This window comes from Pocillopora damicornis, chromosome 8 (assembly GCF_964200805.1).
Source record: "Pocillopora damicornis chromosome 8, jaPocDami1.2, whole genome shotgun sequence".
Taxonomy (NCBI): domain Eukaryota; kingdom Metazoa; phylum Cnidaria; class Anthozoa; order Scleractinia; family Pocilloporidae; genus Pocillopora; species Pocillopora damicornis.
Window position 1 is genome coordinate 9,859,132 of NC_142677.1, and position 12,036 is coordinate 9,871,167.

Consider the following 12,036-nt stretch of genomic DNA (forward strand, 5'->3'; position numbering starts at 1 on the left):
GTCAGTCCAGGACTCGAGTGATCCTACTACTAACCCTCAGCCAACGACTTTACGAGGAAAGGACACACTTCCTCCTGTATAGCTATGATTAATCCGATGCGCAGGCTTCCTTACCTGAAAACCTCGATTGAGTGCCACTCCCCGTCGTTGACTGGTAACGAGGATCTGAGAATAGCAGGGCCAGAGCCAAGCTCGAATCTGATTAGAAAAATAAAGCATTAGTAGCCACCTTTAACTGTACAAGTGAAAATATTAAGTACCAATCTCGAGATTTAAGTTCTCACAACGCACTTTGCCTTCCCATCATTCATACTTCATGTTCACGGCGTGAAAGAAAGGCACAAGCTAGACTGACCTGAACTCCAAGCGACCTTCCCTTAAGCCAATTGCGAAGTGATCTCCTCTCTATGAGAAAGATGGAAAATTAACCGGTTTAGTGTCCTTTTAGAATGGGAAAGATTTGTTACCTTTCGTGATATCTGTGAGAGCTATTTTTCTTGAATAAAAATAATCAACACTAACCTGGCCTTGCCATATGATGACTCCATTTTCGGCGTTGGTTTTTATCTCTAATGACATGTAATCTGGTTTTACTACCCTATAAATAACGAAAAAAAGTCGAACAATTCCTTCTTCAAACAGCACAAAAGTTCTCGTTTTAACCTCTTGGAAATGCACACTAAGGAAAGGAAAATTCCAAGTCTTACCTAGGTCCTCGCATCGTAGAGCTTGGAAACTGTAAGTAGCCATTTCCGTTAAAGGCTGCACTGTCACCGAGTTGAAAAACTACAATGGAACACAAATTGCTTCATGCTTAATGACTAAGACGACGCACATGAAAAAAGAAGATTATGAAAATAAGTTTACTAAAATTATATTATCATGTAAATGCGAAATGTAAAAATATGGATGGAAATTGTGGTTAGTCCAAAATGCTGTATATGAGTGAAGACATAATGGCAAAGTGGTTCCGATAACTGAGGCGGTGGCCTCATATGTGTTTTGTAACAAAAGGTTGGTGAAAATATTTATGTGGACACTTTTCTTCACGGACTAGTGTCGTCCAATGCAAATTAGCACCGCCTCTTAATAAACGCTTACCATTCTGGCATCTATCTCCTCTAAAGCCTAACGGACAGGAACATATGCTATCCGAGGTGGGTAGGAGTACACCGTTATTGAGACAAGTATTGTTCCTCAGTGGTCCAACCAAAGGAACCTCGCAGTGTCGTCCAGTGTACCCCTGAGCACACGAACAACTGTAACTAATCTTACCAATTGGTAGACACGTGGCATTGTTTAGACAGGGTTCTATTTCACAGGGTAACAAACATTCTGTACACTGCGTGATATTACGCAGTTCAAGGTTTGACTTTATCAAGTTCATCTCTCTGCCATCTACAGACATGGCAGATATACAACCAACTAGTCCGGAGCCGACGCCAACTTTACGTGTGTCTATCACTGCGAAGTCCTCGACGCCTCCTATGAATAAGTTTAATGCAAGATTCAACCCCTTTGTGCAGCATGGGGAGTCGTCTGTTACAGGTGGATCGTTGTCAAGTGTTAGCGAGCCTTCATCCAGCGTACGTTCCACGTGAACTGTGTGCCATTGTCCAACAGTAATATTTCTTGCGCTTCGCACAATTCCAGGACCACTTCCCAAATCAAACCTAAACTCAACTTTTCCACCAATAATGGCCAAAGAAATGAAGTCTCCACGCTGAGGGAACTGCCTCTGACCATTGTATAACAGAAGCATGTTTCCTGATTTATGAATCATGAATCTGATTACGAGTTTTAATTGTTGGAGAGCGCCTTCGATTCCCGGAAATGACATAAAGGAATGCCCATCGAACATAGGCGTCTCTATGAGAGCTCCTGCAAAAAGTGAAAAAAGATAAACTTCATAAGGAGAATAACAAGCCATACTTTGAAATGAATCAATCCTTTCGGCATGTTAGGCTTTTCTTTCATTTCAGACGTTATGTTACAGTTCAAAGTTTTTATAAGAGTTGAAAGGCGAGGGTGCGTACACGTGGTCAGAAATAGCTGACTAATACCAGTGGTGAAAAGGGTCTCATTAAAGAGCACTCGATGCAATATCAATTCATAGGGTCGACCATTATTGGTAACTTTCGCACCAAAAGGTGATATCTAACGATACTAAAGGTTGAGCTACAGAATATAACACAATAATCCTCGAAAAATAAAGTGGTGGAAATCAAGAAAAAGCGTTCGTTGGAAACAGGAATATCAAATAGAGCTTCCTGTTCCACGCATTTGTGCCACTACGGTTAGGAATACCGCTCGGTATAAGAAGTTATTTTATGTCATGGATTACCCCGTTTTATAATTTCTAAGCACCAACAAACCTTCCTCGCATCTCTCCCCTGAGTAACCTGCTGGACATATACACTTAAAACCTTCGTCGCCGATATTCTCACAACGGCCTTCGTTGCAAACTCCGGGAGAACACTGCTGTCCAGCATCTTGACAAGTTCTTCCTGAATAGCCGGGCCTACAACTGCAGACAAAGCCCCAGGCTCCCGGAACCTCTTCACATGTGCCACCGTTGTTGCAAGGCCTTGTCTCGCAAACGTTACAATCTTCCAAGCCCATATGGTTAATGGGATCTCCTATGAACATGACATTTAAGGTTGATCGGTTACATCAAACAAGACAAGTACACATCAATGAACTCCGTTTGCAAACATATTGAAAAAAATGAAAGCGAGTGATGAAGTCCATAAGTACAATTAATAACAGGTTTTTTTATGAAACAGAATTTCATGTTACTCCTTAATCTGTACGATTAGATTAAAATTTTTTTGATATCCTACCGAGAAATCAGTTTTAAAGGGGATAAACAACCTTATCTTCACTTGTGTCCAGAAATGCACGTAGTAACGAAAATGGCAAATTTGACGAAACTTTGTCAAACCGAGTAAATGTTCATGGAATTGACGATTTTGGCGAATTTTTGTCAAATTCGTCAAAGCGAAATCAGCTCGGCGGGATGGACGAATTTTAATCAAATCCATCAAAGCGAACTTAGCTTGGCGGATTTGACGAATTTTCGCCATCGTGGTTACTTCAATCATTTCTGGACATATCTCAAAGTTATATTTTACATTACCAATTTCCCTGAAAAATTGATGAAGAAAAAACACAAACCAAATAAAAAACAGCACACTCTGCAACACTTTTCTGTGAGGTGGGAAGACACTGTGTGCCATTTCCTTTCGTTTAAGGCAATTTTGGAGACTAAGTTGCTTGACAGACAGAAGGAGAATTAAATAGCGAATGAACTTTACTCGCTCACCAAGATTTACAACGTTTCCATCAACCATCAAGTAGCTTAAGCAGCCAATGAACCCAGACTTGAAGCCTGCCAGCGTACTTATCGACAAAAAATCAGGGACTCCCCCGATGTATAAATCTTGGTTTAAGTTCAGTCCTGTACTACCTCCCTTGGAAATTCCTGTAACAGGTGACTTGCTATCAACAGTCAGATTTCCAACCTTCCCGTTACGTGATAGAATGACTGAATGCCACTCGTAAAGACGCAGAGGTTGGTGGCTTCTTATGATGGCAGGCTCGAAGCCAAGGTTGAACCTACCGGTAAGAGAAAATTTGATTGCAGGAAAAATGTGTTAGACAGGAGTCAAGACAGGAGATGGATGGGCGCTATATCCAGTCAAACGTCTCGATAGCAATGTGCCAAACATGATTTGGGATTGAACTGTTTTAGCGATACTGCAGTATATGATTGATGGAGAAAATTCGCGCCACCGGCAAAGGGACCGTTCACCTCAGTTCCTTTCAGTTCAGTTCTTACCGATTCTTCCTTCCGATGGGCCACTTTGATAACTTTTTTTTGGTGCCAACGACACGCAATCGAAAACCCCTACAGAACTGTGTAATTGCCACTAACCTAAACTCAGCAAATCCATTCGACATTCCAAATGATATAAAGTCTCCTACAGAACCGTTGGTAAACTGATCGTTGTAAAATATGAGGCCGTCTGCCATCTCTGGTGTAAACACAATCTCCACCGTAAAATTAAGCGGCTCTTTAGTTAATGTTGGTACGCTGAGGTATGATAGTGGCCTCTGAGTAAAACGGGGCACGGTTACTACGGACGAAGAATACAGCCTGTCAGTAGAAATCTTTTGCGACAAGCCAATTATTCGAGGACTGAAATCCATTACTTTTTTTTAAACCTTAATGAAATCTTCGAGTTTTACGAGTTGTTGACCAGTATCTGTCCGGAGTGATACTTTGCTAGTTTTAAATTGACTCTATATCTATTTTGTTCAGTACAAAAACAAACAAATAAAAACTTGAGAACACCATTACTTGTTTTCAAGTAATACCTTTTATCTCAAGAGTTGTATTTCCTTGTGCTGATCCTTCGACATTGGAAGCGTCACAGAAATATATCCCAGCATCTTGGTGGGTTACATTAGGAATTCTAAGTACTCCATCACTTACTGTGGCATAAATCGGAACTGAACCATTCAATTTTCGCCATGTTAGCTTGGGTAATGGTGAGCCACTGGCAATGCAAGTAAATTCCCCTGTCTCCCCGAGCTTTACCCGTGATTTTTGGGGCGTAACCGTCACCTTAGGTGCCTCTGAAAGGTAAATTCAAATGTGATGTGCAGCTGGGAATGGATGTTTGCAACCTTGTGTATTCTTGCGCGATATTCTTTGGCAATAACGAGTGGTCTGCGCTCATTTTTAGATCCCTGATACTAAATTTTTGATGGTCGCCTAAACATTCATCTTTTGAGTCAACTGTTTTAAAAACCTCAAATTCTCAGAATAGTTGATGGTGGTGTTACCACTATGCAGTAAATCTCAGAGAAAACAAATCGATGATGTCATTTTTGCTGCGGTTTCTGTTGCTGCATAATAATAGCGTGATATATTTCAATAAAATATACGAACCTTGTACTAAAACAACAATCTCGGATTGCACAGAGCCTACTTCGTTGGTGACATTACAAACATAGGGTCCTCCATGGTAAAGTTGAGCGTTTACAATATTAAGAAGTCCACCATCTGTAGTTACTCCATCGGGCAAAGGACCGTCAACACGTGACCACATGATCTCCGGTTCTGGGATTCCTGTTCCTTGACACTCGAGAGTAAGGGAACCACCGACAGCTACAGTTGTTACAGAGGATCCACCCGTTATAGTTCCAGTGGGGAAATCTATAAATTAACAAGGTTTCGAATTCATTTGTGTGTCACTGCAGTCTTTTAGACCTGAAAGCGTTTGAAACGATAAAATACAAATCCTGAAGCAGCTGTCATTTGAAGAAATTAACGTAATAATAACAACTTTATTAACGTATCTTACGTTCTGGTTTCATTGCGGAAAATAACCGAGGACACCTATCTAGAGTCATTGTAAAAATACAACTACCAATAGACAAAAGACTCTCCCGGCCATTAACAGGATCTACTTATTATCTCTGCACACAATCTCAATATGAATTTTAAAAGAAAAATGTGAAGTAAGAACTAATTATTACATAGATAAGAATCCTTATATTTAATTCTGAAAATAATTGTGAGGTCTTGCTTTCTCACTTTAAAAACATTCAGGGCCGGTCATCAAATTCAGCCATTGTTTAACAAAAGCGAGTCCTAAACATCCTCAATATAGCTGGACCTTTTATCTGAACATTTACTTTTGTGAATTGTGTCAAGAGGGCTTAAAGCTAACACTGTAAGGACATTTATTTCCCTAAGTCAACGCTCTTAGAAAGAAAGTCTGAGGCCCACTGATTACGCAAAACCGTAGTTTGAGTTAGACCTTGGGTAGATAACCGGTCCCTGAGGTCTTAGTCATTTTAGTCGACTTTGGGAGCTTATACCAAGCCCTTATATCTTAGAAAAGTGTCTCCTAAACGTAATGGCGTTGTATCTTGGCAAGGAAAAGTCGTCTTGATTCCTGGAGTTATTCGTGCCCATATTATAACTTAATAGGTTTGCTAAATATGTTGGAACTAAGTTATTTTTGGCGTTAAACATTGATAAGGCAATGTCTTGGAGTCTGCGGTCAAGCAAAGATAAAAAATTAGCTTTCTATATAGTTCTTCGTACGAGCTACTCGGATCACAGCAAATGGCCCCTTATGCCCGCCCTTGCAGCCTCTCCACTTTTCTGTCATCGGAAGAGCGGTAGTGGTGCCATACTATGGGGCAATATGTGATCTGAGGTGAAATAAGGGCTTCATAATTCCCAATTTAGCAAGAGTAGTTTTTAAATTGACACCAAACGACGCGTACAAACCTTCAACTGAGAGATATACAACTTTTTGTGAATACCCTGCGGCATTGGTAGCTGTACAAATATAGCGACCTTCATCTGAACTCACAATACGCGTCAGCGTCAACTTATTACGCAAAGATGAGTGTCTCCGTGGAAGACTCGTGCCTTCTTTTGTCCACGTGATCACAGGTTCTGGTATACCAGATGCGTTGCATCGGAAAGTAACATTGGAATTCGGTGAGGCTACCATGGACTCTGTCGAGACAGTTACTGTTGGTCGAACTAGGAAGAATGTAAAAAAGCTATAAGAGAATGTATGAATCTTACACTCAGTCATTAAATGGATTTGAATTTATATTGTTTTAAGTTCTCTACTTTTAAACCCTCTTTTAAAAGTTTGATAATGGAAAATCCATAGAGAGTGAAATCTCTTAAAGTTCCCTGACGCCATTACATTGCCACCCACTGATGTAGCGAACTCAATGGAAAACTCTCTGTTTGCTTTATATTACACTGCTTTAATGGTTAATGAGTGTTTTGCCTAGAACGATATCCAGGAGCCTCAAGAACACAGATTACATGCCGTTTCAGGGCGCTTTGACATCACCTTTTCTACAATTCTGAAAAGAAAAAAGAATATTTTCGATTTTGCTTCTCAAATTTACCTGCGCTATTATTAATAATATTTATTATCACTCTTTCGTTTTCGCTCCAGTATCTGGAAATTTATGGAAGAATATTTCTTCTCAAAAGATTAATTCATCATCTCTGTGAACATCGGAACAGATGAAATCGATCTGCCTCAAAAAAGTCAAGAAAAAAGACGGGTGAATATTTGATCTGGAAAACCATAACCGTGAAGCAATATTCCTAAAACAGAGAACCAAAATGGTATCTCACCGACTACTGTTACGATTGCAAAATCTTCATCGGAACCTGCAGCATTGAAGGCTTGACAACGGTACTTCCCTGCGTGTTCCACACTCGCATTCTTAATGATCAGTTTTCCCTTGTCTACTTCACTTTCTCCAGTTATACTTCCGTTTATTTTCGACCATATAACCGGAATTAATGGTGTGGCAACGCAAAACAAACTCAGAGAATCTCCTTGAATTACCGCTCTCTGGGAAGGTGTCACTTCTACTTGAGGTGGGGCTGCAATCGGTTGAAAAGAAAAGGTAGTGCTAAGTTTGTCACATAACTAGAGGAGCAACCCCCACGTCTAGGCGAATTAACTGGGATTTGAGAAATTGGGTTTGACTTCTAAATTATTAGTAGTTGAGCTGAGTTACATCCTTGCGTGTCTGTTGGGATTCTCGTGTATCCAGGAAGCTGTCTCTGCTTTGTCCTTAGACGTTATAGTAGATGAAACTATAGATTAATCCTTAGTCAGTGCCCAAGCAATTATTTATCTCCGCCGACGCGAGAATAAAGTTAAAAATATATTTTAAGCAAATATTCCTTTAAATCTGGTAGATGATCTTTTTTTCCCTTAAGGTTGAATGGAATCTGCTTACCTATCACCTCCAACTGAACGTTAACGACGTCTTCTCCTTCAACATTCACAGCCTTACAAGCATATATTCCAGCATCTCGTCTGGCAACAGATGGGATGGTCAGATTTCCATTTCTATTCAAGGCACCACTGGGTAAATTAGAGCCTACTCTTTCCCAAGTGATACTTGGCGTTGGTACACCCGACGAGTTACAGCGGAGCACAATCTTGTAACCCTCGATAACTGATTCGTACAAAGTTTCCACGACAACTTCTGGAGGTTCGTTGGCCACAGTAACTAAATAGAAACGTAGTTCGAAAATTTTTATGCATTGTAAGAAATTTGTAGCCTGTAAAGAATAAGCCATCCACACCTACGTTAGATATTTACCTAGCAACTGGACACTTTCTCTTCTAATTCCCACGATGTTTGTCGCCTGGCAGGTGTAATTTCCCTGGTCTTCCAATCTTACGTCTTCGATGGTGAGTTTTAATACACCCATCCTAGTTTCTACTATTTGGAGACTGGATCGAGAGCTCTCTGGACTTATCCACTCAACCGACGGAGGGGGGTCTCCAGCGGCTGCGCATTCCAGGGTGACTGTATTACCAGTTGTCGCAGAAACAGGACTGGAAGGAGTCGTGATGATATTGGGTTCACCTGAAAGTGAAAAATGCGGACGTCGATAACTGCATGTTATAACATATGCGACATATCGCATCCACCTAATATGGAAAGTATTCAGTTCCAGCCAAACCTTTCCTTTTGCTTATGAGACTGAAAGAATAGCAATGATCCATATTAACACTGATTACCTTGAACAATCAGCAGAGCAACAGCTTCAGCAGATCCCATTACATTTGTGGCCTTGCAAATGTACTTTCCCTGACTGTTACCGTTTGCTGGAGAGATCACCAACACTCCATCATCGCTACTGTTCAACGGTTGACTCTCTTCCGTTTCCCACACCACCGCAGGGGGAGGATTACCAGCTTTAACAACACACCTGAAAATTACTGTTTCTCCTCCAGTGACGGTTAACCTTCTCGCCGGCATGATTTCTATCTTTGGCAACACTTTACCTGAAGTAAATATGACAAACCATTAGCGCCGCGCCTTAATCAGTTGTTCAGAAAAAAAAAGGCGTCGTTAGTATAAGTTTATGGAAAACAGAAAACAGATATAATTTATTCCATCAAGAGAGTTGTGGTACCATCAATAAGGCAATTCTATGAACGAACAACATTAGAAAAATGCTTAATCACTTGTAACCTAACCTGAGCAATGTTTGGTCACATCATACCGGCAAAGAAAAAATAACTACAGGTCACCTGACCTGACATAACCTTCCTTTCTTGATTGCAAAACAAATACTAAGCTCTTTGACGTCCCATTATTGATATCGAGTAATGTTTAGGTTGTCATAACTCGATAAATATATATTTCGAAATATCTAAACGGGTGGTTCAGAGCTACTTCCCAACACCAAGATCAATTGTTGAGCTGTTTACTTACTTCTGACGTTAATAAAAGCCGTTACTTGTTTGACACCTTTCTTGTTTTGGGCCAAGCATAGGTACATGCCCTCATCCTCTTTTGTTATTTCTGAGATCACCAATAATCCACCAATAATTGAGTGGTTGTCCGGTAACTCGTCACCGACTTTCCTCCACTCTATGGAGGGATAAGGATCTCCTGTCACTTGGCATGATAAGCTGGTGGATGAACCTTCAAGGACAGTTTGATTTGCCGGTGACACCAACGCAGTTGGAGGGACGGAGGTATCTAAAAAAAGATAAAACTTTGAGACTACGAGTGACTTGAGTGAGCGTCAATCTTTATCTTTTAACAAGTTGTCTTTTAAGGAGGCTAAATAGAATCGCTTTACTGTTATTCGAGACCCCGATTCCGTCACACGGAATGACCGGTGAATTACTGGTAGCCGTACACGTAAAAAGTGGCGGGAAGATCAACTTAAGTTACCCGAACTAAACATGAGAGGACTGGAAACAACTTCTTGACTTGTGGTAAACATGGCGGCTTCAGTTTGGGAATCCTTTGCAGTCTGGAATCAGTTGCGGTTCAGGGATCATGTAAGGAACTGTGTAGGACTCTTAATTTTTTTCACTACCTCTCGCCATATGCCTTTGTGCGACTCTGTTTAGCTCACGCATCTACCTCTTTTTAAAAAAGGCAGCATCACAGACTAATCCTGGTGGTAATCACTTTACCTCTCTCCACAATGAGAGTCACCAAATATCCATCCACTCCAATTGTATTAGCTGCTGTACAAACGTAATCACCTCCGTCTTCAAGCTTTGTGGGGAAAATGCGTAGAAAACCATTTGAAGAGGTAGAGGACGGAGGAAGCTGGCCCTTCTCACGTGACCATCGAATTGTGGGTTTTGGGTCCCCTATCGCCGAGCACTGGAACGAGGCTTCTTCACCTTCCAAAACAGTCAGCGAACTGGGCTCGACCGAAATGATAGGGGCAGTACCAGGAGCTACGAAAATACCAAAAAAAAAAAAAGGTAAAGAGGAACTGTCACAGTGGGAAAATGGAATCTAATCTAGTTGAAAATGCCGTCATACCTGAGACATTCAGGAATGTTCCAGTGCTGGAGATCCCTCCCAAATTGGAAGCTGTACAAAAGTATTCTCCTTCGTGAATTTTTTTCACGGCATCAAATATCAAAAGCCCGTTACCATTGGCTGTACTCGCTTCCGGTGGCAATTCACCGCCAGGACCACCATGCCACTGAAGTTCAGGAGCTGGAAATCCCGAAGCAGAGCAACGAAATTGAGCGGAGTCTCCCTCTTGCACACTCAAACTGGCAGGGCTTATGAGGACCTGAGGCTTTGTCACTGAAAAAGAAAAACGAAGTAGTTTCATACAGACTACAAAATATCCGAAGTCATGCAACCAAGTGGATCACCCTTACCTCCTATTCTCAGCTGTACGGTCACCATATCTTCGTTGTTGGCATTTTTACCGGTGCATGTGTACGATCCTCCATGGATGGCCCTGGCACGTTCGATCGTCAGAACACCATTTTCATTCTCGGCCCCATTGGGAAGTGCTCCATTCACGCCCTGAGTCCATTGCAAAGTGTACTCGGTCACACTTTTTGCTCTGCACGTGAACTGCGCTTTTTGGTCCAAAAGAACATGAAGGACTTTTGGTGAAACTGTTACGCTTATGGGATCCACACGGCGAGCTAATTTAAGGACACAATAAAGGTTGTCAGTGAAAGGTAAATATAACCATCTTCTCTAACATTTAGAACAACGATCAAGTAATGGTTACTTTGTATTTTCAACAGGGTTGACGCTCACATAGAAGACATTAACAGATGAATGCCAAAAGGGCTATGTAAAAATCACTTTCATTACATTTTGATGAAAAACAAGAAGCCACTTCGATACTCAACAAAAGAGTTGTAATGAGAAAAGGAATCGCGAGGGGATCAACCCTAAAGTGAACTCGTTACTTCGTTATAAATCACATGCTGGGCAATATTACTGAATGCTGATTGGCTGAAACAGAGGGAAATTTTTCTTAATCACGAGGACACCTTTAGTAATCAAGAGGGCATGATTACTTGATACTGATTGAGCCTTTTTGCAACTTGACTGGATGAAGCCGTGTAACGTTGTTAACTGTATTTTGAGAATAAAATGTACGTTGAATCTATTGGTCAGCTATGTTTGTTTTGACTTTTGTGGCGGCATTGAAAGGGCTCAGTCGCGCGGATATCGTGTGCGAATGCGATTCCCTCAAACATTTTGGGAAAACGTTAATAATACGCGTGAAATTAATCCGGGCCCATGCGATTTCATATACAAACGGTTCCTCTCAACAATATCCTTCCATTCTAGGCTCTCATAAAAAATAATTTAAGTATCTAACCTTGTACTCTCAGCTGTGTTGAACCAGTTTCGGAGCCATATATGTTTCTTGCAGTACACTCGTAGTCTCCCTCGTCTTCTTTCCTTATTTTACTAATTAACAGAATTTTTCCAGACACAACAGCCCTGCTGGGTAAGGTCTTGCCATTTCCTCGAGACCAACTTATTAGTGGTTGTTGCTTTGCCTTGGCAAAGCAGTAAAACCTAACATCATCTCCCTCTGTCTTTGTTCTTTTCATTGGCCTGATCATAACACTTGGTAAGAATTCCGCTTAAAAAAAAAGAATGGTCCGGCAAACTGTCATTATTTGATCTAAGGGACATTTTCTGTTCATTGTTTAG

General features: G+C 41.0%; 1 protein-coding gene across 4 annotated transcripts in view; it reads right to left on the reverse strand.

Annotated features, from left to right (window-relative positions):
- Window positions 1–12,036, reverse strand: part of LOC113676918 (basement membrane-specific heparan sulfate proteoglycan core protein) — a 42,628-nt gene that overhangs the window by 2,004 nt on the left and 28,588 nt on the right. For 3 of the 4 annotated variants that reach the window (XM_089180777.1, XM_089180779.1, XM_089180778.1), the window contains exons 38-57: window positions 11,696–11,965; window positions 10,728–11,003; window positions 10,378–10,650; window positions 10,017–10,289; window positions 9,301–9,570; window positions 8,601–8,867; window positions 8,176–8,445; window positions 7,807–8,082; window positions 7,190–7,444; window positions 6,311–6,571; window positions 4,958–5,224; window positions 4,381–4,641; window positions 3,938–4,139; window positions 3,326–3,618; window positions 2,376–2,639; window positions 1,102–1,881; window positions 708–786; window positions 523–598; window positions 356–405; window positions 115–198 (exon numbers count right to left, since the gene is read on the reverse strand). In XM_089180777.1, the coding sequence (XP_089036903.1) occupies window positions 115–198; window positions 356–405; window positions 523–598; window positions 708–786; window positions 1,102–1,881; window positions 2,376–2,639; window positions 3,326–3,618; window positions 3,938–4,139; window positions 4,381–4,641; window positions 4,958–5,224; window positions 6,311–6,571; window positions 7,190–7,444; window positions 7,807–8,082; window positions 8,176–8,445; window positions 8,601–8,867; window positions 9,301–9,570; window positions 10,017–10,289; window positions 10,378–10,650; window positions 10,728–11,003; window positions 11,696–11,965 (5,047 nt within the window). Of the gene's footprint in view, window positions 1–114; window positions 199–355; window positions 406–522; window positions 599–707; window positions 787–1,101; window positions 1,882–2,375; window positions 2,640–3,325; window positions 3,619–3,937; window positions 4,140–4,380; window positions 4,642–4,957; window positions 5,225–6,310; window positions 6,572–7,189; window positions 7,445–7,806; window positions 8,083–8,175; window positions 8,446–8,600; window positions 8,868–9,300; window positions 9,571–10,016; window positions 10,290–10,377; window positions 10,651–10,727; window positions 11,004–11,695; window positions 11,966–12,036 lie in introns of those variants that run through there. The other variant, XM_089180780.1, reaches the window with a different exon arrangement.